The sequence below is a fragment of the Phyllostomus discolor genome, chromosome 14, assembly GCF_004126475.2.
Source record: "Phyllostomus discolor isolate MPI-MPIP mPhyDis1 chromosome 14, mPhyDis1.pri.v3, whole genome shotgun sequence".
NCBI classification, from domain to species: Eukaryota; Metazoa; Chordata; class Mammalia; order Chiroptera; family Phyllostomidae; genus Phyllostomus; species Phyllostomus discolor.
In genome coordinates this window covers 35,372,644-35,399,097 of record NC_040916.2, presented here as the reverse complement: position 1 = coordinate 35,399,097, position 26,454 = coordinate 35,372,644, and the positions used below count along the sequence as shown (strand labels likewise).

At 46.3% G+C, this 26,454-nt stretch overlaps 2 protein-coding genes and 1 non-coding gene across 5 annotated transcripts; 2 read left to right on the top strand and 1 right to left on the bottom strand.

The window, feature by feature from the left end:
* Nucleotides 1–282: 282 nt before the first annotated feature.
* Nucleotides 283–9,330, bottom strand: PRPF38B (pre-mRNA processing factor 38B). Its single transcript, XM_028502604.2, has 6 exons — nucleotides 8,760–9,330; nucleotides 5,854–5,922; nucleotides 5,398–5,549; nucleotides 5,256–5,316; nucleotides 2,628–2,851; nucleotides 283–2,306 (listed from the first exon to the last, which is right to left on the bottom strand). The coding sequence occupies exons 1-6, from the start codon at nucleotides 9,042–9,044 to the stop codon at nucleotides 1,466–1,468; spliced, it is 1,632 nt and encodes a 543-aa protein (XP_028358405.1). The 5' UTR covers nucleotides 9,045–9,330; the 3' UTR covers nucleotides 283–1,465.
* LOC114489289 lies at nucleotides 4,282–4,423 on the top strand. Its single transcript, XR_003683855.1, has one exon.
* Nucleotides 9,331–9,455: 125 nt separating the features above from the next.
* On the top strand, nucleotides 9,456–24,654 carry HENMT1 (HEN methyltransferase 1). Of its 3 annotated transcripts, none has more exons than XM_036015792.1 (8): nucleotides 9,456–9,697; nucleotides 17,430–17,529; nucleotides 20,630–20,755; nucleotides 21,171–21,283; nucleotides 21,987–22,121; nucleotides 22,427–22,606; nucleotides 23,237–23,414; nucleotides 24,201–24,636. In XM_036015792.1, the coding sequence occupies exons 2-8, from the start codon at nucleotides 17,509–17,511 to the stop codon at nucleotides 24,609–24,611; spliced, it is 1,164 nt and encodes a 387-aa protein (XP_035871685.1). In that variant the 5' UTR covers nucleotides 9,456–9,697; nucleotides 17,430–17,508; the 3' UTR covers nucleotides 24,612–24,636. The 3 variants fall into 3 exon arrangements, with proteins under 3 accessions (XP_035871685.1, XP_028358857.1, XP_028358858.1); XM_028503056.2 differs by lacking the exon at nucleotides 9,456–9,697 and adding an exon at nucleotides 16,314–16,520 and having other exon boundaries at nucleotides 24,201–24,654; XM_028503057.2 differs by lacking the exon at nucleotides 9,456–9,697 and adding an exon at nucleotides 16,565–16,737 and having other exon boundaries at nucleotides 24,201–24,654.
* Nucleotides 24,655–26,454: the final 1,800 nt, after the last annotated feature.

The following is a 26,454-nucleotide window of genomic DNA, read 5'->3' as shown; positions in this document are numbered from 1 at the left end:
TCTAAGTGCAAAGTACCCCCATAAGCACCTTTGATAGGAAACTAAGTAATCACCCAACCCTGAGAACAATCCAGAAACACAACACCCGCGGACAGAGGGGCCTGCTGTGAAGAACTCCAGTGAGGACTACTATGTGTGAGCCTATGTCTGATCCAGGAGCACATGCTTAGGATTCACCGAAATGTGTCCTCCACAAACTGTGACTCTACTAACGTTTTACCAGTTTCCGCAAAAACACTTCAAGAAAATATTAACACATAGGGGAAAAGCCAACACCCAGGATAAAGGATTTAATCCAGTATTTATTCCACACTCATGATCCTTCTCTGTAATCAGAATACAAGTCATAAGAACAATCTATCAAGTAATTTGCCAATAATCTTAAATAATGCAGTAGAGCATTACTTTTAATACTTCTCTGTTCTAGATTAAGTTTAAAAACTCAAACAGCAATCTTCATTATCAATAAAAAAGTTTTGAATTTTAAAAAAAGGACACTATATCAAGCTGTTTTATAATTTAAGTATTTTCCATTTATAAAAATGCTTTGGAAGCTTGAGGCTTGAATCTATTTCTCTACTCCTCCGCCCCACCCTCTCCCAATTCCACGTCAGTGTAGGGTTGCTGCCCGAATGCCAGGCTTTAGGCATTTTTTTTCCTTTAATATAGTACTTTAAAATCTGAGAAATTCAAGGAAAAAAAAAACAATACATGTCATGTACTTTTTTCAAATAAAAAAAGAAAAAACTAAGTGGATATATTTTAGGCATACTAACAGTGTCCCTTTGAGGTAGAATGCTAAAAGGACTTTTGATCAAATCACAGCCTAATTTAAACCTCTGGTATCAGAAACTACTCATAAAGTCTCTCTAAAGTTTACTGTGGAGAATATTAAGTGTAACATATTAACAAGAGCCTTCCAAGATAATATACAGTGGACAAGAATGTTAATCCTACAACTGCTGGCTTCATGTACATTGAAAGCACATAATTCTCCTAAGATAAGCATCCAAGATCCATTCTCCAAGCCTTCAGCATTCTATCACGAAAAGCACAGCCATGCGAACTTCAGTACACAAACCATAATCCCACACCTACAGAACAAAAATAGAATTAGTGGCAGTTTATTGCCTCATACAAATTTAACCAACATGGCAACCATGCCGAAGAAATTAAAACATTTTCAGGACGTATGTACAGACTGTACACCTTGGAAACAATCAAACGATGAAGATGCAAGAACGACCTGTGCGCCAGGTGCGGAACTCAACAACTGGGTGAACACATCGATGCGGCAGATGGGATTACAAAGGCACTTCCCTACACGAAAGAGAAAATGAAAACGCGGCCTACGGGGAGCTCGAAGAGCGCGTACTACTGCGACAATCTCAAGTTGGGAAGGGGAAAAAGCAGATTTAATCAAACACGTGTCGGATTCAATGTGATCCACTTTCACAGGAAATGTTCACACGGCCTCGTCCCCGTCCTTGGGTTGCTTGTCCTGGCCCTCCGGCTCGGGGCTCGGGCTCCGCCGGCGCTCGTGCCTGTCCGCCTGGTCCTTGCCGTCGCCGTGATCCCGCTTGTGGGCGCGCTCCCTGCTTCTGCTGCGCTTGCGCGCCTTCTCCTTGCTGGGGCTGTGCTCGCGCTTGCGCGCCTTCTCGGCACTGTCAGTTCTGCCCTGACTGCCGCTGCGGCTCCGCTTGTTGGCCTTCTCCTTGCTCTCGCTCTTCCGCTTACTCGCCTTCTCCTTGCTCCGGCTCCGGCTGCGCTTCCCCGCGTTCCTGCTTCTGCTCCTACTCCTGTGTTTCCTCTCTCTGCTTCTGCTTCTACTGTGTTTTTTCTCTTTCTTGGAATCTTTTTTGTCATCTCTATGCCGTCTGTCATCTTTGTCGTCTTTATGTTTTTTTTCCTCCACCTCGCCCCTACTTCTCCGTTCCTTGGACCGCTCCCTCTCCTTCTCTCGGTCCTCGCCTCTCTCCTTGTCGTAGTCACGATCTCGTCTCCTGCCTCTCTCGTTTTCCTTCTCTCTTTCCCGATCCCTGTCCCTTCGATCCCCTTTCCTGTCGCGACTTCGACTTCTGTGCCTCTCCCTGCTCCTGCTGTGCCTGCGCTCCAACCCCCGATCAACGCTTCGGGATCTTCGCCTTTCCTTCTCCCTTTCTTTAGCTTCACGCTCTAGTCGCTGGCGTTCCTTCTCTCTCTCTAATTCTCGGTCAAAACTAGAACACCCATGGCCCTCCCGATGATGGCTTCTACTTCTCGATCTTCTCGGAGATCTCCGTGGACTCAGTGATCTCCTTGGAGACCTAATGTTCAGGAAAGGAGGAGAAGAAGAAAATGTAAATGAATTGAATATATTGTAAAAATAATTTAACTGTCATCAGTGTTATTTATTTAGATCCCCAGCTTACATAAACATATAAAAAATGATTAAAGGGAAAAATGTGTGTGTTCACATTTACAGATGGACAATTTTGTTGAAAGTGTCACGAAAGGCAGAAAATGACCTTTGGAAGAAAAAGTGACACTCAAAATAAACACTATAAACAGAACCTGCCAATGACTTTCAAAGACCTCTGTATAAAGCGTGTTTTTAAAATAAGCTTAACTGAAAAGAGTTACATTACCTTGAACGCCTGCGTTCCACATGTCTGTCTATTTCCTCAGTACCTTCCTTCCCGTCTTTCTTGATTTTTCTAGGCCGGGTTTTAATCTGTTGATCAATATTCTTCTGGACTGGAACCGGGATTCTTGGAAACAAGGTAGAAAACCACTCCAGCTTTGTGAGAAAAGACCGCAGCATCTCCCCGATGGTCATCACGCAGCCCCCGCCGGCCTTCACGTCTAAGTCCTGAAGAAACAGAGAAGATGCCCTCGCCGTCACACGATTATCTCAGCGTGCATGTGACCACTATAAAAAATTACCATCTTTAGAATCTCAGATACAAAACAAATTCTAACAGAACAACGTTAATCTGTGTACCCTGCTAATCTCGTAAAGAATGACAGAGAACTACTCGGGCTTCAGTGTGTGCATGCAGGCGTGAACACGCCCTGCGACTCCCTGGGCGCGAGGAGAACTGACCTCATCAGTTACGAATACGAAACAGCCCCTCACGTTACTACTGACTGTGCGGAACAATCGACTTGAATGTGAATTCCGCGTAATACCTACTAAGTACACAGTCATGTCTGTGGAAACATTTGCACACATCGGTCCTGGCACTGTGACCTGGTCACATACAAACTACTTAAGACAGTTCCTGTCTACGGACTATCTTTTAACAGGTCAAGGATAAAATGAAGCCCTACTAACACTGGAAGCAATAGCAAACCAACTGCCATGAAGCAGTGAGGTTTCTAATTTAGAGTCACGTAGAAAATAAATAAATGGACAAATCATTGGAAACGCATAATCCAGGATGACCATTGTCTCTGAAAAGGGTCATTACCGCATGAAGGCCTTCTTGCTATGCCCTCTCACAGCTCAGGACATGTTAGTCAGCTATTGTCAGTCCCAAACCTACAGTGCAAGCACACAAGGAAAGTGAGATTTGTTATCTACACAGGAAAACAAGAGCTAAAGGTAAAACTGCTTGCACTCACACACATTTAAGTGTTCAGATATACAGTATTTCCAAATATAATCGCTGCAGATATCTAAGGAAGAAAACAATAAGTTAGCTTGAACAGAGATCCTCAGGTTTGTGAACACATTTAAAAAGACATCACGCGGAGCATTCAGAAACCTAGTAAGATACCAAGTCTGAAAGAGACATGCTTCTTAAATATAAAAATGAGACCTATTTTAGTCTAAAAAAAATCTCTAAAAAGACAATTTGTTTAAAAGACTGTGGTTTATCACCTAACATACACTTTTTGCTTCTTTTGATACACTGAACAGCTCAGTAAACAGGCCAAAAAAAAATGCAGACAAAAATCCCCATGTTTGCCCTGACCGGTGCAGCTCAGTTGGTTGGGCGTCATTCTGCAAGTGAAAGGCGACTGGTTTGATTCCAGATCAGGGCACATGCCTGGGCTGCAGGTTCAGTCCCCAGATGGGGCGCACAAGGAGAGGCAACTGATTGGTGTTTCTCTCCCTCTTTCTCCCCCCCTCTAAAAAATAAGTAAATAAAGGATAATTTAAATGTTTTCCATGTTTATACAAGTCAAATTTTTTCAGGTGTACACATACTAACAGTAACGCTACAAAAATTTCTACTGCGGCCAACCTTTAATTCAACAACTTCTTTGCGTAGACTTTAAGAACAGGACTCTGACTTGTCCTGGCCTATGCTTTCCTCGCTGCCCTGTGCTCAGCTGCAGCAGGGTGGGGGGCTGGCAGGGCACCCACAGTCTCCCTCTCGGCTTAGAAGGGCTGTCCCAAGTACAGGGCTGGCTCTTAAAGGCACAAGAGGACAGTGTTCAAAAAATAAAGAAACAACATAACACTCAAAGTTGACTCATGAACCCGAGAATACAAAGCAGTGGTAAGGGTATGTATGTAGACAACACAGCCCATTATTAAGTCTCTTTTGAGTTCTTGGGCTTTACAATGCAAGCATATTAATAATACCTGTATGACTTAGACCTAACAAAGTAGAGCTTTCCAAAGTAACCTTTGTTTTCTGAACATATGCAACAAGCTCAATCTCGTTAAGCTTACATGGTAAACTAAATTTGTTAAGGAAAAAAAGTAGTTTTAAAAAAAGGTTTACTAGCTTTGTGAATACATATAGTACACTAGGAGCCAGAAAGCTAGAATTAGGATATTTTGGTCACCTTGAACAAGCCATCTTAACTCGCAGCCCGCTTAAGCCCCATCCAGCTCATCAATTCTACACTTCTATGCAAGTGAGAATGTTAGTACGTGGAAGAAGTTAGAGGGTAAAGAGCTAAAAAATTCCAGGAAAAAAGCTAATTAGTATTCTATGTGCATATCTTATCTCTTCAGTCTTGAACACAGTCTACCTTAAAAAGTCACTATTGACTATATAAGATCAATATCACACATGTAACAATCAGAAAGACAAAAGTCTTAATAGTCATCAAAAACATTTAAAAATGATATAAAACTTAAGAAAATTAACCTAAAATATACACAATCCACCAAGTCTTAGTAAAAATTTGAAAAGTATGAGTGAAATAAATTTAACTACAGAAAATTCTGGAAGACGTTCAACACCCAATAAATAAAAGATATTAAAAACATGAAAGTAATCAAAAGTAACTAATTATTACCCTTGCTGACATACCTCTTCGTCATCAAGGAAGGATTCAAACCAGTCCCAGAGATCTGTAGGGGGCTGTGTGTACCTAGAATTACAAAAGATTGATTAGGCTGATGTGAATTAAAATGAGATACTCATCACAGAATGGAGATAAATGCACACTCACCTTATGTACATAAACCCGAGGGCTCTAATATATGGAGAGTCTGTGTGTGTTATGAGACCCATCACTTGCTTGCGAGTTAACTTCAGGGTAAATAACTTGTATAAGAGGCAAAAAGCTGTAGAAACAATTCCTCCTGTTCCAACACCACGGACCTTTAAGGTGAAAATTTTTAAAAAGCAATAAAACAATTAATGAAGTTACTTAACACCAATTGATTAATCCTGATAGGTGTTATTAACAAGATACAATCCAGAACTGAGAATGTAGCGTAAAAAATAACTTGCCTAACCCCATTCATAGGGCACTTTAATTTATATTAAAAAACAAACAAACAAAAAACCCCCAAAAAACTTCTAAGATTTGCCAACTGCTTGTCATTTGAGTATGTAACTGACATAAATATAAACTTATTATCAGACACAGAAAAACTGAAAAAATGCACGTACTTCTACTTACCCCTCCGCACATCCCGGTCTGGCCCGCCGTCTTCCTGCTCCCTTTCTCCCACGGCTCGACATGTGTGACCTGAAAACAGAAAAGAGGAACACAGCAAACATTCATACTTCAAATTTTTTACAAGCATGATCCAAGTAAACCCAGTGCATAACACAGCAGCTCTTCCAAACGTTTGGAATATTTTGACTGATTTATTTTATTTACACACATTAAGTATGTAAATCATCTTAAAAAAACACAAACAGCTTAGGTATTTAAAGAGCACCAATAAAGCTACTAGGGTGGAATAAAATCTCAACAGCTTTACAGAGCAGAAACCCCACTGGCTTTGTAAGGAGCTGGTACACGCGAGGTCAAAACATTTCCAGTCTCTCATAATCGCAAAAAAAAATCTGATAATGCACCAACTTTATAGTTTTATGAGTTACTTAAACAAATAAAAAGTCTCATTTGCAAATGAACGTAAACTCCCACTTAAAGCAAAAAGTATTAATGATTAAGTATTTATTAAAATTTTTAATAGTAACCTCAGTTCAACTTTACAGTAATTTAAAACTCAACGTTAAAATAAAGAAAAACAACTTAAAAAATGACTTGAAAAACAAAAGAAAAACGGCAAGAACATGTTATTTCTAATGCATATTTATGACATTTTACTATTTTTTTTTTTTTACCATGATTGGACATTATATTCATTCCTGACTAAAGATGAAATTACAAAGACCATACCTATACTGATCATTCTGGTTGGTCAATGTATGTAATTCATTTTCAATCTAATTATGTGAACCAATTCACCCCCCCACTCAATATAAACTGTATGAAAACTGAATAAATGTGATTAATTATTACACCAAGTATATCCAAAGATTCAGTATCATCTTTGCTAAGGTGGGGATCCTATAAAAACCACATACTTTACTTAAAATATAACAACAACAAAAAAATAGCTCTACAAAAGATGTAACTCAAGAAGACCTTTTGGAAAGGTAAGATCCACTGTTTCTTAAAAACAAAACTAAATCCTGTTCTTTCACTATGTATTTCTAAAGCTCTATTTCCATCCACCATAGTTAGGTACATTTTAGCCTTTTTTGGCGGCGGCTTCGGACAGAAGGGTGTACACTGACACCTAAAGCACTACACTCTTTTGCTCAGCTGACCCCTGCAGGGAGGGCTGCAGGGCTTTTCGCTTTCACTTCCTTCCTCCCCCAGCTTGCTGCAGAAAAGATGTTTCAGTTCCGTAGAGGCTAGAAAGGGGTGTCCGCAAAGCAAACTGGACTTGCAAAACTGGAGGCCTCCGCATCTCAGCGATCATTTGATCCAATGTATCCCTGACCAAACCTGGGGCTTTAGTTTTACAACTAAATTTAAGTAATTTCTAGTAGAATCTGAAGTCGTTTCAAAACACAGTATTCAAAATTAGGAAACAAGCTTTTCTTCTACTACATTAACATCTGTCTGATCTTATATATAGAACCTGTCCCCAAGAAGAGCAGGAACCCTTTTTTCGACTATTTGAAGCTGACTACTAAATAAAATTAAGGGCTGAATATTCAAAACACTGAACCATGCTGAAAACAAGCCTTAGCTTTAAAATCTAAAAACAAAACAAAAAAACCTTCCAAAACTAGTTAATAGTATTATAATACTCTTGAAAGAGGATACCAAAATTTTAGTGTACATTTTATACCCACAGTTGAAGTGTATTCTCAAAATGATTTTCTATTGAAAGCAATTGATCTAAAAAAAAAATCCTTCAATAATCTAGTAATTTAATTGGGGAAAAGGTGAACAAAACATAAGCTAACAGCAAATTTAAAAAATTTACTCTTGTTTAACATCTCTACAGATATATTCAGCTCACAGAAAATACTTTGTGGTCTGTCAAGTGTTTTAAGAGTCCATCTAGACAAAACAAATTGCAGTTCGTTAGATACTCTACCTAAAATATTTAAAGACCGGTAAGGCTATTATAAATATTTTTAAGACATAATCTTAGGAGGCCCGGAAGATACTTTCTTCAAACTACGTAATTTGCAGGTAAGTGGAGAGAACGTCTATCTAGTTGTTAAAGGCCAAAATAATCTCATTAGCCGTTCATTTAACCCAGGGAAATGCATTTATGGCGATTGAGCATGATTAATAGTGCATACCTCTACCTGCGACCCTGGGCTGCTCCGAGCCTCGCTGCAAGACTGAGTCAATCCTGCTAACGAAACAAGAACTGAGACAAGAGTGCAGTGAGGAGGCGCCAGGTGAGCTCCCCAGCACAGCCAAGCCAGCACCGACCCTGCCGCAGAAGCCCAGGGCCCAGGTAATTCTCAAAAGCCCAACGCACAGGTAACTGAGACCACTCACTCCTGACTTCCTGCTGGGAAAATTTTCAGGCCTTCTGTTACACCTCTTGTACAGGCACCTCTCCACCCTCCACCCTCCCACCCCACTAGCACCGACCACTTCCCTGTCTGGTCAGAGAATACCAACGACACAAGGCCAACATTACTGTCAATACACGCCCTGACTCGGGGTGAGCGGGAGAAGCACCAACAAGTTGGCGCGGGCTAGATCCGCATCAAAAGGAATGATTTTAAAGCTGTGAACTGGAGAGGCGACAATGACTCTTTTCGGCTCTCCTCTACCCTTCTCGTCCAACTCCCCCCTAGGGTGGGCAGGAGGTCCGGGAGATCGACAGCTGCGGGCTCTCCCGGCCCTAAAAATCCGAAAAGGAAACGAGGACGGCCCCCGTCTGACCTCTCCCTGGCGGACTACAGGCCACCGCTCCCTCCACCCACCGAACCTTCCCCCTATCCACCAATCTTCAGCTCTCGGGGGCCGCCCCCGCCCGTTCCCTCCATGCTCCCTTCTCCGAACTTAACCCCACCCCAGGCCTAGGCGCGTCGTACCTTAAAGTAGATCTCGTCCACCACCTCGTGGTAGGTCTTGAGCTCGTAGAGCTGCACTTTGAAGTAAGGCGACGACAGGATATTGGTCAAGATCATGGGGTTGAGGTTCATAGTCTTCTCGTTACCCCACAGCGGCAGCACATTGCCCTGCTTGCCCGAGACCGCCGGCTTGGTGGGAGCTCCGCCGCCGCATGGCTGCTGCTGCTGCTGCTGCTGGGCTGCGGCCGCGGCCGCCTGGTGCTGCGGCTGCGAGTTGCCTGTCAGCGCGGGGCTGTTGTTAGCCATGTTGCAGCGGAAGGAAGGAGGGAGGGAAGAGGGGGGGAGGGGGCCAAGCTCGATCTCGCTCTTCGGGACAACGGTCCCGGACCCTACTCCATGGAACGCCGTCGGGAGAGAGGGGCCGCCTCGCTGCGCCCCAGCCCGGTGAGGGAGGGCGACGAGGACGCCGGCAAATGGACTCCGGGTGGCGAGCAGACGCCGAGACGCTGGCCGCGAGAACTCACGGCAGAAGGCGAGCCGGCGGCCGGGGAGCGCGATCTCTTCCGCCAACTGCCCCTGGGAACAAGATGGCGGGCCGGCGGATGTGACGCCACCCGCCCCAGCATTCCACGCGTCGCCGAGGGCCAGCCAGAGACGCCCAGGTGGGCCGGCGAGTCCCGTTTCCACTTCCGCCGCGCGTGCTGCGCGCGTTTCGGGGCTGCGGGGGCCTGCTGCGCCGGCCTCTTAGGTTTACCCGGGGAGTCCGGGGTCAGGGGGAGGCGTCGTACGCCCGACTCGAATGTTTTCGTGTTGCACGGGGGCCCTGGTCTCGGCCCTCGAGAGCCGGGGCAGGGGAGGGTTCGCGGGGCGTGCAGATTCGCGACTCTGACTCCTGCGGGGTATCCGAGTCCTTTTTTAAGATTCTCTGGAAGGGATAATGGCCAGGACCTCTCGCCTCGGTGTGATTAGGGTGCGAGGTCTTTTTGTCCTCCCTAGGGCTGTAGCGCCCGACCCGTTTGAGCCTAAATTTATTAAACTATAGATCGAAATAACATCTTGCTGGGCTGTTAAAACATTTTGCTAAGCATTAAAAGAGCTTGGAGGGCCTAGTAGATTGCTCCAGGCATTTGTTAGAAGCTATTTTGTTCCTCCCTACTCGAGTTCTGCGGATGCACAATTAGTAAACTTTGGGCAACACACCGAAATAGGGCCGGAAAGGGCGAGAGGAAGTGGGGCGGGGGGGTGTAAAAGTGAGTCAGAATCTGTCTTATCTTTCAAAAGCTACTTTTAACCTAGAGGCGGCTCGTGTGTTTGAAAGTTAAGAGAAGGCTACGAAATGCACTTAAGTTTCTGCAGGTGGGAATGGACTGGGCAGTTTTATCGGCAGAAAATAGCCTGAATATACCTAGAAATAGAGAAGATCAAGGCTTGTTAGAGAGTCAACGGCCCAGGTGACTAGCCAGGAAAAACGCTTATATGGGAATCGAGTGCTGAATAGGAATTGGGCCACTGAAGTACCTAGAATGCTAAGATAAAGCAGGAAATTTAGTGGCATTTAAATCAAGAAGCTCTGTCAGGAGCACTAATCCTATTCTGGAGGACTCAGTCCTCCTGACTTAAACTCGTCCAAAGGCCTCACCTAATACCCTCGTCTTTGGGAGTTGGGATTTTAACATTCGAATGTGGGGGGAGCACGTTCTGACCAGGCACACAGTAACCAACGCCACGATCACCATAACAATCGTGCACCGCCCTTAAGAGGTCTGGCCCTCCAGCTCCAGCCCCAATCACTTTCTGGCAACACAGTTTGCATTTTCTTGAATTTTAAATAGAGGCATAAATGATGTTCTTTTGTGCCTGGCTTCTTTGACTCAACATAATTTTAAAATGCATTCTCGTTGCTTGTACCAACAGGCTATGTGAATATATATACTGAGTGGTATTACATTGTACAGATTTAGATTTTGGGCTATTACAAATAGAGCGTCCATGAACATTTGTGTACTAGTCTTTGTGCAGACAAGTTTCTGTTTCTCTTGGCTAACCACCTAGACTCAGAGCGACAGGGTCTTATGATAGTTGTATATTTAACGTTTTAAGAAACAACCAAACTGTTTTCTATTCCCACCAGCAGTGTGTGAGAGCTCCAAGTTTGGTACGCTAAGGATTTTTAAATTTTAGCCTTTTCAAAGTGTGTGTTGTGGTTTTAGTTTACATTTCCTTTACATACAACTGATGATGTTAAACTTCTTTTTTCAGGTGCTTATTGGCATTCATGCATTTCCTAGTGTGAAATAACTTCAAATCATTGTCCATGTGCTTCCCTTGGCTTATCACGACAGCTCTCTAACCAATCGAGCTACCAGGCCAGGACTGGCTTTTAATTTTCTTAATGGTGTCTTTCAAATAGCAAATTGTTTTCTATTTTAATAACATGCAAGTTGTTAGTTTTATGATTCATGCTTTGTGTTCTAAGAACTACCCAAGGCTGCAATGATATTTTATGTTTTCTTTTACTCTTTTTTTTTTTAATCTTAGACGGAGAGAGAGAAAGAGAAGGGGATCGAACCGACAACCATGGTATATTGGGATGACACTCTTAATGAGCTACCTTACCAGGGCCTGCCTTTTCTTACGTGTTTTCTAAAAGTTTTATAGCTTGGGATTTTACACTCAAGTTTATGACCATTTTGAGTTAATTTTTGCCTGTGGTGTGCGGTAGAGCTGATTGTAAATTTTGTCCACAGATGTTCAGTTGATAAAGTACCATTTGTTGAAAAGGCTTTTCCTGTTGAATTGGTTTAGCACCTTGGTCAAAAGTCACTGAACCCACCACATGCGGGTCTGTTTCTGACTCTGCTTTGGTCCCTTGATCTTTATGTTTACCTTTTCACCAATAACAAATCATCTGGATTACTGTAGCTGTGTAAGTTTTGAAATTAGTTAGGTTAAATCTTCCAACTTTTTCTCTCTTAAAAATTGCTTCAGTCACTGTAAGTCCTCTGTATTTCCATCAATTTCCTTCAAAACAAAAGAAAAAGCCTACCTATTGGCACCTAATTGGTGTTCATGAATGAATGCATGCGTAAAGAATTAAAATAATTGCCTTGTGTAACTAAAATAACAAATGTCCTAGTGTTCTGAACATTTTATTATCTAAAACCACTATGACTCTAGAGTAACTTAAGAAGCCACTGTATAAAGTACCCAAGAACTAAAAACCTGATACCGTTGATAGGTTGTTCTGAACACTCAAGGGTGTTGAATAAAGCTAGTTCTGTTTCTTTGGTTATGATTTCAAAGCAGTGAATCGGATAAGGTATGAGTTGAAGTTTAAGAGTTATTTGGAGTCACCAGGCAAAGAAAGAGGGAAGGATACTCTACTTAGGGCAGCCTGTGCAAGGGCTCTGGGGCATAGCCATACAGTGAGCATACTGGCTGAATACTGGCCCTGCACACACTGCAGTTGTCTGGTTGGTTGTCATCCTCAGCCACCACAGGGGGACTCCAGGCCTTTCAGCTAATCATGCCCAGCACTGGGCACAATGATCGACACTTCGTAGGTACTAAGTAAAGATTGAAAAAACTTTCTCTACTCACAACACTTTGACAACAAATGTGTGAGCGCTTCTTCCCCCACACTAACTTTTTGGACACAGGCTGGGTGTCCTAGAATTTAATTGAATCGTGACATTACCTAGCTGGAGTTAGCAGGTTGCACAGGTCAAGGGCTCAGCCCTATAAGACCACACGCAACTTCAGAGACAGTTCGTAAGAGGTGGGTCCCCAGGTTACCCATACCTCTGTCCTACTCGAATACTAATAGAGGGTTCCTGTGACCCCTTGTCAGGCTTAAGAATTCGCTGTCACAGCTCACAGAGCTCAGGGGAGCCCTCCAATGACTGTCACAGGCAGTTATTTATTATAAAGCAGGGGTGTCCAACTCATTTTCACTGGGGGCTACATCAGCCTCACAGTTGCCTTCAAAGGGCCAAAATAATTTTAAGACTGTGTAAATGTAACCACTCCTTAACTGTTAAGGAGTTAAAATTACATCTGGCCCTTTGAAGGCAGCCGAGAGGCTGACGTGGCCCCCGGTGAAAATGAATTGGACGCCCCTGCTGTCAAGGATACATATAAATCAGGAAGCTCTGCGAACCTCCTTGCTGAGGGTTTTTATGGAAGTTCTGTTAGACAGACTGATTAAATTATGAGGTCACGGTCACGGGAGGGACTGACAGTTCCAACCCTCTAATCATATGATTCTGTTTACTTGGCAAGCAGCTCCCACCTGAAGCTATCTAGGCTCACCTGGAGCCACCTCATTAGCATACAAAAACTGGAATTTTATCACTCCAGACATTGGCTGGGTCTTAGAAGCCCTTGTTTCAGCAACTTGGGGGTGAAGACCAAATATACAGATGATCATTGACTTATGACAACGGGGTTACATCCCAAGAAACCCATTGTAAATCAAAAATATTGGAAGTCACAAATGCATTTACAATCCACCTAACCTACTACACTTCATACTTTAGTTTTTAAAAGATTATATTTAGAGAGAGGTGTAGGAAAGCAGAGAGAGGGAGAAAAACATGGATTGGTTGCCTCATGTACGTGCCAGTATTTCTGATAAAGAATCCCTTTGGTGGTTAGGTGTTCCAGCCTGTATACAACGGTCAGTTCCCTAGTTCCCTGAGAGACTAGGTGAGATTGCAGGGTCCTAGAATGAATTTCTTGCAACTGTTAAAGGGGAAGCTCCATCCTTCTTGACGCAGTATAAAGAATTACAGATCGGCAAGGTGATGAGCATGTATGCAGGGTTTATCAGTGGTACGTTCTCATGGAAGGGAACAGCCTTGCCAAGGTGGAGGTGAAAGGCATAGGCTTGGTCAGTAAGAGCATCAGGTCCTTTGTCTGGAGTTTCACCTTCAAGGTATGTCTAGACGCCGTCTGCATCGTTCCATCTTCACTGCGGCCGCAAAGTCCGGGCCACTATCACACCTCTCCCGATTCACTGAGGTGGCCTTCTAAACGGTTGCCTTGCTTCCATTTTTGACACCCTCTGCTTCGGTCTCCACAAAACAGCCAGAATGGTTGTCAGAGGTCCAGTTCCCAGAGCCAGACCCCGAGGTGGGAAGACCTGTGTGCCAGCAATCTTCCCAGGAGATTCCCGGCTTCCCGGAAGCTGCTAAGGGAGAGGGGAGACAACACCAGGGAAGGGACCATTGCAATGATACAAGTTCGGGTCAAGTCCTGCAGGTAATGGCTTCAGCCTGCTACAGCAGGGGAACTCTGCAGTGAGAATTATACCCCACTGTGGTTCCAAGCTGAAGTCACAAGCAAAAAAAAAAAAAAAAGCTACCTAGGGGAAAGTAAATTCTGAGACACTCCAGCCCTGGGTGCTTGTGGGCACAGCCGCACTAGCAGCCCGCAGGCAGTTAGCTAAAGTGGCTCTGCCGGGGCCAAAGCGTTCACGTCCAGATGGTCCACTCACAGAGCTAGCAAGATGACGGGATGCCGGCAGCCTGAGGTGGGGGTGGGGCACACCTGGTTTCCCTCCAGGTGGGGCTCTTCTGGGGTGGGGTGGGGTGGGGCTGCTTGTTCTTCCTCACAGCCTGGCACCTGGATTCCAGGAGTAACGTAGGCGTTGCGAGAGACAGGAAGTAGGAGTTGTCAGTTTCTTAACACCCAGGCCTGCAACTGGCACTTCAGTGTTCCATTCATTCATTGGTGAAATCACAAAACCCAACCAGATTCCAAAGGAAAAGAAACAGACCCCATGCCTCTGTAAGAGTGTGAAAGAATTTGTGCATCTTAATCAGCTACAATTTTCCTTCTGGCCACAGACTGTTGATACATTCATTCCTTTTATATGCAAAAGACAATCGCCTTCTCTCAAGCCCTCCAAATAGTTCATGCTATTTTGAGTCTCAGGCTCAGGCTGGTACCCAGAATGACTGCTGGTCACGTGTTGCAGGGCAGACCTACCTGCTGGGCTGGAAGAACCACCTGAGAAGGATCTTTACCTTTTTTACTCACATCAGTACTTGGTCCATAATGGGTACACCACACTTACTTCCCGAGTGGGTACTCTTATTTAATTTTCATTTTTCAACGGAATCCATCGACACTCAGAGAGGGTAAGTAAATTTCCAGAGGTTAGAGAGTAACAGTCAAGTCAGGATGTTAGGTCTGCTTGGCCCAAACCTCATCCTTTTGAAAGTGTCTAATGTGGCCTGTATCTCAGCGGGACGTAGAACCTGGTGGAGGGAGGTAAGGTGAGGCATACTGAAACAATGAGGCTGACACAGGGCAAGCTGAGGTGTTGGCTGTGGGAAGGAACAGATGCAACTGACAGCTTGAAGAGGTCAAGGCCTGGTGAACGTCCAAGTGTGGGAAGGGTGGAAAGGGACAGAGCCAACAACGGTTTCCAGCCTCTGAAATAGCAGGGGACCGGGAGAGTGATGAAATAGGCACATTTGGAGAGAGAGCTGGACGTGAGGATTCAAGTTCATAAAGGAGCCAACCAGCAGGTAGGTCAAAAACCCTACATTCAGGATCCTGTCCCGTTCACGAACCTGCAGCCTTGGCATTTGGGGACGACACTCTAACCAACCGAGCTACCCCACCAGGGCCATTTATTAACTTTTAAAGGTTCTAGTTAAATTACATATTCTGTAATAAGAAATACGTTCTTGTAAGGAAGACAGTCTGTTAAACTGCAGTGTTCCTAGGCCAACAGGAACCTCTCAGCGAAGCTTACCTTACCTTGAGTTACTTTTTAATCTGAGACTAGACTCCTCCTAATACTAAAAGCAAGAGTTACACAATTTCTTTGTGACACCCCAAAGTTGTTAGCACTGTGCTTTTTGCATATTGAAGGTATTATTTGAAAATATAATTTTGATATATTACTTGTGGTATATTAATGGGTCATTAAATCATTAATAAACAATAGCTTTTTGTCTTTTAACATACGACTAAAAATAATTGTCCCCCCAAAGGCGGCAGCTTCGTTTCTCCTCTTCCCCTCCTTAAACTCCTCCATCACATACAAAAAAGAAATACTGATTTATAAAGTGCCTGAGCCCTGGCCGGGTAGTTCAGTTGTTTACAGCGTCATACCATAGCTGAGGTTGTGGGTTCGATCCTGGTCAGGGCACATAAAAGAATCAGCCAGTGAAATCATGGAAGACTGGAACCACAGTCCCATGCTTCTCTCTCCCTTCTTCTCTCTCAGACCAATAATAAAAAAATAAAATAGTTAAAAAATAAAGTGTCGAGTTGAATCTCTGCAGGGGAAGGAGGGCCGAATACAGTGATGTTTCTAAGAAATCAGCTGCGACCCCAGCATGCAGAAGTTACCAGTCGGAGGGCTGGGGGCCGAACGTTTTTCTGGGAGTTCAGATGCACTGAACCAACTTTACTCATTCCAGGGGACGCCTGAGGCCCCTGTGGATCCTCCCGGGCACCTGAGTCGCGGCTGAGTGACCCGCGGACTCGCGCTCCCCGCCGGGCCGCTCCTCTGGCCGGGACGGTTTCCAGCTTCGGCAGCGCGCGGGGAGAGCCACGCCCCCAACAGCGGCCCGGGGTGCAGCCCCCCGCTCGCGGCCCGCGGAGGCGCGGGGGCAGCGCCAGCCTCTGGCCAACAGTCCGGCCACGCGCCACTGCGGCCGTTGAGAGACACAAAACCGATGCCTTGCAGCTGGGCGCTTGGAAGGAATGGGAGGAGCGCCCGACGGAGGACTAGAGCGCCCCCCAAAGGCACTGGCGGCGCAGGTGAGGCCGCGGGCAGGTAACGCCAGGTAGAGAGACTGCGCGTGCGCGGCAGGCTGGGCGGGGCCAGGAGTTGCGGGCGGCGGCGGCTTCGCGCTCTTAGCCCGCAGTCCACACCCCGCCTTGCTACCTGGTCGTCCTTACCTACGCGGGAGACGGGCATCGCCTCACGCCCGGGACCTTAACGTTGGGTAGCCAGAGGACAGTTTTGGGATTCGAGGTAGGCGCAGGGGTGTTCAACATTTTGGCATCTCTGGGCCACGTATTAAATACATAAATACGAAAACTGATTAGAATAAACAAACAAACAAATAAATTAAGTAAATTTAGGATTTTGTGTTGGGCTGCATTCATAGCCATCCACGGGTTGGACCCCCCTGACTATAGAGAATAACTCGGAAAGTTAGGCGGTTGACGTGTGCCTACATTTTAGACCAAGCTCTTGGTAGAGACAGGCACGCTTTAGAGAACCAAAATTTAACTTTACCTTCGTCCGTGAACTGGATAGATGTTGGAGGCTCTCTAGCTTGTTACGCAGGACAGGTTTTCCCCTCGAAATTTCACTGTGAGCACATGTGAAAGAGTAATTGCAAGCAATTTGAATGAGGTTGAGGGCTTTAATAAAACAAACCGATAAGATTGTTCAGTTTGTATCAAAGTAAATGAATGGGAAAAGGAAAGAATGGTACCTTAGGGAGGGGTACCCTGGGCTGCAACGCTCTGGGTTTGGCATAGTGCAGTTGTGTAGGTTTCCTGAGCTGCTGGCTGTTGTCGGAGACAATACTCACTGAATCAATTCTGTGGGTGAAATGGTTACACGGAAAGCAGAAGGCCTGCTTTCTCCCTTCCCCATTGATCTAGGCAACTGTTTCATCCAGGCTCCTTTTTACAACCGGTATTTTGCATTTACAGCCGTGTGGTTACTGATTCCTGGAACTTGAAGGATACATCTACATTTTTGTTTCAACGAATTTGAATTTGGAGAGACAGAATGGAACAGAACAACAGGGAGGTAATTGCTGCCCTTCGTAACACACTTGTATGACTCTCAAAAGTTATTCTGGCAACTTTAGGTATATTGAGTTTATAAAATATTACAATTACACTTTTAAAATGTTTTAAAAATATATTTTATTGATTATGCTATTACAGTTGTCCCATTTCCCCTCTTCACTACCCTACACCCTGCACACCCCCTCCCACCCACATTCCCTGCCTTTAGTTCATGTTCATGTTCATAAGTTCTTTAGCTTCTACATTTCCCATACTTGCCCTCCCCCTGTCTATTTTCTCCCTACCGTCTATGCAACTTATTCTCTGTACCTTTTCCCCCTCTCTCCTCCTCCCACTCCCCTGTTGCTAACCCTCCATGTGATCTCCATTTCTGTGATCCTGTCCCTGTTCTAGTTGTTTGCTTAGTTTGCTTTTGTTTTAGGTGTGGTTGTTAATAACTGTGAGTTTGCTGTCTTTTTACTGTTCATATTTTTTATCTTCTTTTTCTTAGATGAGTCCCTTTAACATTTCATATAATAAGGGCTTGGTGATGATGAACTCCTTTAACTTGACCTTATCTGAGAAGCACATTATCTGCCCTTCCATTCTAAGTGAAAGCTTTTCTGGATAGAGTCATCTTGGATGTAGGTCCTTGCCTTTCATGATTTCGAATACTTCTTTCCAGCCCCTTCTTGCCTGTAAGGTCTCTTTTGAGAAATCAGCTGACAGTCTTATGGGAACTTCTTTGTAGGTGACTGTCCCCTTATCTCTTGCTGCTTCTAGGATTTTCTCCATTTTAATCTTGGCTAATGTAATTATGATGTGCCTTGGTGTGTTCTTCCTTGGGTCCAACTTCTTTGGGACTCTCTGAACTTCCTGGACTTCCTGGAAATCTATTTCCTTTGCCAGAATGGGAAAGCTCTCCTTTATTATTTGTTCAAATAAGTTTTCTACTTGTTGCTCTTCCTCTTCTCCTTCTGGTATCCCTATAATTCGGATGTTGGAAAGTTTTAAGATGTCCTGGAGGTTCCTAAGCCTCTCCCCATTTTTTTGAATTCTTGTTTCTTCATTCTTTTCTGATTGGATGTTTTTTTCTTCCTTCTGGTCCACTCCATTGATTTGAGTTCCAGTTTCCTTCCCATCACTACTGGTTCTCTGTGCATTTTTCTTCATTTCACTTAGTGTAGGCTTCATTTTTTTATCTAATTTGTGATCAAAACCAACCAATTCTGTGAGCTTCCTGATTACCAGTGCTTTGAACTGTACATCTGATAAGTTGGCTATCTCTTAGTCACTTAAAAGTATTGGCTTTGGAACTTTGATTTGTTCTTCCGTTTGAGCCTTTTTTTTTTTTTGGTCTGGTTGCACCTGTTATGTATGAGGGGCGGAGCCTTAGGTGTTCTCCAGGGTGGGGCAACCCAGTTGTTGCTGGGTTGTGACGCTTATGTGGGGGTGGGGTCAGAGAGGGAACAGTGCTGCTTGCTCTGCTCTCTGTCTGATTTCAGTCCCTTCCCCCGCTTCCCACAAGCAAGTTGGGCCCTTCTGGTGCTGACTCCCCTGTGGGTGGGTTTGTGTACGTTCTAGGACCCTGTGGGTCTCTCCAATGAACTCTCCTGTGAGGCTGGGAGTCTCTCCCAGCACCTCAGCTTCCACAAGTGTTTTCAATCAGTGCTTTTAGGCTTTATTTCCTGGTGCTGGGCCCTGGGTTGCGTGGTCTGTCTCTCTGCCCATTTTCACCTGGTTTATCTGTGCGTGAATGTGTGACTGCGGACAGCCAGCTGCCTTTCGCGCCTCACTGGGTCTGCTCGTTGCCTCCCCACGCCCACCAGGGGTCTGCCACCGGGGTCTTCTAGCTACTGCCTGTGCCCTGTGTGCCCGGGTCTGCCAGCCACCGCTTTTTCCTGCTGCGACCCCTCTCGGCCAGCCACCGACTCCACCCGTCTTACCGGTCTGGATGAATGGTTGTTGGGACTTCTGTACAGTTCAATTTTCTGTCTGTTCTAGTTGTTTTTTTGTTTCTAAATTTTTGTTGTCCTTAATTTTGGTTGTGCGAGGAGGCAGTGTGTCCACTTACGCCTCCATCTTGGCTGGAAGTCCTTAACAATGTTTTTTGTTTTTTTTTTTTAAATAGGGTACAAGGAAGTTGCAATTCTATTTCTTTTGGACAGAAGTGCCTTTGGGACTGTCCTTTATAGTACTGGTATTTAGGGGCAGGAATAGCTGTTGGGGGTTCTTCATAATTCCTTTTCCTAATGGGGTTTTGTTAAAGGAACATTCTTACAAAATTATTATGGCTATTGCAATAAGAGCATTGCAGTTAGGGGCAAGTTTCAGCTCAACTCCATAAACATCAAAGACTAATGGCTTTATAGCTTATGAGCAGAGTGGGGGAGGGGGTCAGTGGATGGGAAAGAAAGGAGATATCAAGGGTGTGGGGATTCTTGCTAAACGATTTGCAGATTTAATAGGAGGATTCTTGCTGAAGGCAGGCCAAGGTGATCAGAGATCAAAGGTGGGAGATGAGGAAATTGATCAGAGACAGAGTTACATGCAATGTCAAGGGTAAGGGGATCTCTCCAAACTGACATAGTAGGAATGTTGCTACAGCTGGGCTAGGCAGGCCCACGACAGGACTGGGTCCAGGCCCGGCCCTAGTCAGATGAGGTCGCAAAGGAACCTGCTTCACTTTGGTCATAACTTGGTCAGTCATAACCGGTTTCCAGCCACCTGCCTGCCCGGACTGCAGGCTTTGGAAGTTCCCTAACAGTCCTTTTTGGCTGGGAGGCTTTAATTGTTTTATCAAATGCATTCCTAAGTAATTTTCCGTTCAGCAGCCTCCGAGCCGCAGAAAGCACAAAGCGAGATTCCTAACGAGAGAGAAGACGCAGACAAACTGTGGAGGAAGTCTAATGTGTTCAGAACAGCAGAGGGTGGGCTGCTGTGCCTGTGGAGGACCCTTCCCTCTGTCCCACTCCTTCACCAATAAACTCTCCTTCCCTTCAAACTTAAAAAAAAGAGCAGAGGTGGTTGAAGGGCCAACTTGTTCTGCCAATTAATTGAGGGAAATAAAGCTGTTTTTTTTCCTACATTTAGAACACTTTTTGTTTGCAAACTTCCAGGGTGACAGTGTGGCCGATGGCAATTTTGACCTTCCCACCAAGAAGACAATTAATTTCTTCCCCCCGTTATACAGACAGCGTTACAGCTTCGTTAACGACCTGGTGAATCGACATAAACCCAAGAAGGTAGGTGTTTCCAAACATTTCATTATAACTGTCTTATAAAATGTCACATACAGAAGTCTTGGTTAGTAAGTAAGCAGAGAACTGTTCAGAAAGATTATTACAAAAGAAAAGGTTATTGCAAGAAGGAAGAGCTCATAAAAAGAAAACTAGGCTGGGAAGGGCTGGGTGAGGGAAGTATAGTAAAAGTTCAGTTAATGTGAAGTTAAATAGGACTTATCCCCACAACCCCCAGGCTTACAATGTCTCAAGATTAATTTCCTTTTGTGTACTTTTTCTGCCCAAAACAATCCTTCCATATAATGTTGCATTATGGTTTCCTTTTTGATACCCATTCCCTATATAGAAGTCTTTGATCACATTTGACCTCTCTGGCTGTAACCGTCATCTTTGAAATAACATTCCCTCCCATCCACAGGTGGCAGACTTGGGGTGTGGTAACGCTTTGCTCATACAGATGATTAAATCACACAGTTGCCTTGAACTGATTGTTGGAGTAGATATCAATGAAGATAAAATAGGATCGCAAAGGTAACACCTAGTTTCTGGAAGCCTTGTGCATTCATCTAAAACCAGTGGCACTATAAATATGCCTAGAGGAAGTGTCAATTTTGTGCAACGTATGAAGTACATTAAACGTTAAAATGTGTTGTACATGACACACTAGGAGAACCTCAATCTCACTAGATAGTGACCGTGCCGTAATACTAATTACCTGTGTACACCAGGAGGGACACCTGTTCTCCACCAGTGTAGAAAGGGTAGCCTCAATGAAGTCACTGCAGTAGTCAAAGCGTTGCACATTCCATTTCCAATGGCAACAATGTAATTGCTTGAGTGCTGGGTACGTGATGACAGCAGAGCCCCAGGCCGCCACCTCCGATCTGCGACGGCAACTCTCCAGTCTCCTGCGTGCAATCAGACGTGCCCAGGCTGTTGCAAGAGTGTTCTTTGGAAGAACAAGAAGTCGAAAATCACTGATCCAAAGTGAGCTGGCAGACCAGAAAAGTATCAAAAGTGAGAGCAGTATCAAATCTTCAGAGTCCAGTTGTTACTGTCCAGTTCCTCCCCCATGAGAGGAAGTTACTCTGTCCCAGCGCTTGGTTCAGGGTGGACAGAGGGCCCCGTCAGGACACAGCGTTGTAGGCAGAAGGTGGTTCTCAGCACCGGGGCTGGGGTCACTCTGAGCAACTCGCGTTCAAACGCCCTCACTTCTCCAATCACGCTTTTGCAGATGTAAATTGTCTCCGTTCTCCGGGGATTACCTGAGTCCCCGGGATCTGAATTTGTCCATCATCTTGTATCACGGCTCTGCTGTGGAGAGAGACTCTCGCTTGCGTGGATTTGACTTAGTGACATGTATCGAGTTGTACGTATGAAAACGAATTCCTTCTGTATAAATCCGTTAGAAAAATCTCACGGAGTTAGTTTTAGTAATCTGGGTATATCCTAAATGCGATCCCAATTTTTATTTGTAAAGAAAATTGCTGGTCAGTTGGGACTGGCTTTTCACCATTCTGTCCCATGTGGAGTGAGGGAAGGGAAGGTCACCATTGCATCTTCAGAGGAGGGATGAATCAGTGCAGGGAAAGAAACTGTTTTGCTACGTTAACTTAAGGAAATATCTGCCAGGGGAGCTAGGTTTTACGATCTCCTTCCCACTGACCGTTTCAGGATAGAACACCTGGACTCCCAGGACCTGGCCAGGTTTCCCAAAGTCGTGTTTGGGTACCTGTCCCCGGCCATGGTCGTCATCAGCACCCCGAACTCTGACTTCAACCCCCTGTTCCCAGTCGTGACCTTAAGAGACTCAGATCACAAATTTGAGTGGAACAGGAAGCAGTTTCAGACCTGGTGAGTTGGCGAGAGTTTTGGTGTTTTGTGTGTGTGTGGGGGGGGGGGGGGGGGCCCACGGAGGCTTAAAATCCTGGGAAGCAGATCCTTATCCATACACGACTGAAACCGTTTTTCTTCCCATAGAACTGATTTCCAAAGGACGACTTAGCACATAAATGGGGAAGATTGTTCTGTTAGTTCTCGGGCAAGTGGGGGAAGGGTGTGCGGGCCCCAGGCGTGCCGGCGTCAGGGGTGTGGGTGTCCAGACCAGGGGACGAATCTGAGGGAAGGTACGGGGCTGAGTGTGTCCCCACCTCAGGGACCTCTCCCAAGGGCTCGACGTGTTTGTGCCGTAAATCCAAGTCCAAATAGGGGTGTCCTGGTCCACCCCGGCCTCGGCTCCTCCGCAGCTCTCCTTTCCTCCCTGTCCTCGGGGTTTGTTAAACTCGCGGTCACTGCCTTCATGCCCCGCTGAGAAACGAGCAAGCCCACGAGGTGGCTGGCATCCCGTGGCGCTGCAAGGATCTGTAGCTGAAGAGTATTTTTGTCCGTTGTATTTTTCACGTTCTCTTCCACTGGAAATTGTCGTCTATGTCACGGTAGCTCTAAGGTGAGAAAAAAAGGTCTCTCTCTTTATGTGGGTTTCAGGGCCTTAGGTGTGGCCGACTTCTACAATTACTCCGTGGAGTTTACCGGCGTGGGGGAGCCGCCCGAAGGAGCGGGGAATGTTGGCTACTGCACGCAGATAGGGGTCTTCCGGAAAATCGGGGCCCCGGAGACCGCCTCGTGTGCCGCGGAGCAGTGTGGTGAACACGTGTATAAAGTTGTGAGTATTCTTCGTGGGGTAGCTGTCGGGACCAGAATGACACTTGCCAGGAGGGGGACCTTTCTTTTTTTTTTAAATTGAGATATATTTTTAAAAGATTTTATTTCTTTATTTTTAGAGAGGGAAGGGAGAGAGAAAGAGAGAGAGAAACATCAGTGTGCAGTTGCTGGGGGTCATGGCCTGCAACCCAGTCATGTACCCTGACTGGGAATCGAACCTGGGACACTTTGGTTGGCAGCCCACGCTCAATCCACTGAGCCACACCAGCCAGGGCTGAGGGTGACCTTTTTATTAAGCACCCCGACCACTGAGATTAAGTAATGACGTTATTATGGGGCTGACCCTGGGACAGGCCTGCATGCCCCTCAGCTGTCAGAGGTCCACCGTGGCCTTGGGAGCACCTGGCCTTCTGCCAGGATGGCTTCTGAGCCACGTGGGCCAGCAGACCCCCTTTGTCAGGCGGCAGGGTGGCCAGCAGGGGAGGGGAAGCCAGGGCCAGCAGCGGTTTCACGGCGGGGCTCAGGGAGGCACCGGGAATCGAGCCCCTGAGCATCTCGGACCCTTTTGATTTTAGGAGGCATGGCGAAGAATGCACGCCTTCCCCTTTTAACGAGCAGCTGTCACCCCGTGTGTCAGTGGCGTGCCGCCCCCCGTTACACTGTGGCACTTACGATGCGTGAGGTTGGACCTTGGCACCTACCGTTTAATGCTTCCTGGGGTGCAGAGTTACTACGAAGAGTTCGGAAAACTGTCCTGCATCCTGAGTGGTTTCCCCGCCCCTTTCAGGTTTACTCGGTGTCGTACCCGAGCCTCCAGCAGAGGGAAGTGCGCAGACTCGCACTCGCCAACGAGGTGTCTCGGCAAGTCCAGAGCCTGAGACAGAGCTACGTCTCGGGCCTGAGCGCGGCGCAGAGCGGCGACAGGCAGGGCCCGCCGCCGACGAAAGCCAACCGGCTCGCCGCGTTTTCCGGACCAGTCTTCACAGAGCTGGAGAAACGCAACATAGAGAAGGCTCCCAAGCCCTTCTGCTGCGGGGGGGAGTTTTGCGTGCCGCTGGAGAGGCTCCTGGCGTACCCCAAGGTGAACCGCCTGTGCGACGACGCAGACGCGATGCGGGCGCTCCTGGAGGGCACCGTGCGGCTGAGCAGGGACGGCTCTGCCGTGACGGTCGACCTGCAGGATGATGACGGTCAGTGAGCCTCCCGTCCCGAGCCTCCGGGCCGAGGCAGACGGTGGGCTCGCTGAGAATTTTTTTTTTTTTTAAGTTCTGAGACAATTTTCATTTTATTATTTTTTAGTGTTTTTTTTTAAGATTTTATTTATTTTTAGAGAGGGGAGGGAGAGAGAGAGAGAGACAGACAGACATCAATGTGTGGTTGCTGGGAACTGTGGCCTGCAACCCAGGCATGTGCCCCGACTGGGAATTGAACCTGTGATAATTTGGTTCGCAGCCTGCACTCAATCCACTGAGCTACATCAGCCAGGGCTCACTTGAGAATTTTTTGTGTAGTCCTAATTCAAGTGACTTCTGCATTTCTTAAAATTTATTGATTTGAGAGAGAGAGAGAGAGAGAGAGGGAGAGAGGGAGGGAGGGAGGAAGGGGAGAGAGCAAGAGAAGGAACACATTGATTTGTTGTTCTTATTGATGCAATGTCGATTCTGGTGTATGTCTTGACCGGGGATCGAATCTGCCACCTGGGCATTCTGGGATGACGCTTTAATCAACGGATCTGCCTGGCCAGGACAACCGTTAATTTTGAAATCACTTAACTTGTTCTTTCTTTCTTGTTTGTTTCAACAGGCTTATTTTGTTTGAGGGTGTGTGCAGAGAGCTCCTGATATGCTTATTTTTTTGTCGTTGTTGGAGCCTTGTGTCGGCATTAAAAAATTGGAAAGGAAATCAGTGTCTGAAACTTTTTCCCAGGGGATACGGGTAGCTCTAACACCTCTCCAGGGCTCCCCACCTCCTCTGGGCTAAATTCCGGCGTCTAATTCATAGCCTGAAACATCATGCAAAGCGGGAACACGGGTGATGGAAGGACACGGAAGCCTCGTGATACACACACTGCCCACGGTGTCCCAGCACCCTCTCTGGCAGCTTGCTGGTTGGGGCTGGGAGGTGGAGGAGTGGGGAGCGTGTGCAGCTCCACGTGGTGCTGGGCGAGGCGGTGGCTCCCGTGAGCACACAGCCTCCTGAGGCCCGGGAGGGTATGCTGACTGGCGTGACAGCTCTGCCACTGCAGGGACTGATGAGTGCACCCTGCTGTCCTGCTCCACGTGGCACGCTCCTCGGGGACAGAGACAGACGCATGAGCCACCTCTGGCTTATTCCAACCCGCAGAGAGGGGAACAGGAAGAAAAGGGCACCGGGCACCTGCCGGCTGTCCGGTGAGGTTTACTGACTGTTACATGCAACTGCTCGCTTCTTCATCAGTCTGTCTCTTAAAACACACGGGAGGCTGGGAGTTGTGCCCACTGGACGGTCTTCTGCGAAGGAACAGGGAGTGAGAGGACGTTGTGGCCACTCCCCAGGAAGTAGAAGGCAGGTGCATTTGAAGGGGAAAAGCGACCCTGGAAGAGAGACCAGTCGGCACCCAATAGCCAGCTGTTCCCTCCTTGAACTTCACAGGTGGCCCCCGACATGCCTGTCCCCCACTCCCACTTTGTCCACATGCTGATTTTTCCCTCCTGAGTGCATACGATCCGGCGGTGTTGTTTTGCCCCCCTACTCCCCCCACCCCCCAGGCCCTCTTGTCTGTCTGCCTGTCCTTGCTTTTCTAGGCCTCTGCACAGCCTTCACCCACGACTGCCTTCCCACCATGGATCTGCTGTGTTAGAGCCACGGTGTTGTAATAGCGCGTGCATCCACTGACTTAACCTTTACTCGACAAAACGATACTGCGCAAATGGGACAGTGCAGGAGCCCGTGGGGTTCAGAGTGACGGCCCGCCGCCCCACACCACGCCGAACCCTCTGCCTCTCAAATCCACTGTCTTAAAGGCAGCAGGCCCGCGTACCTGCTTACTCCTCACAGAACTC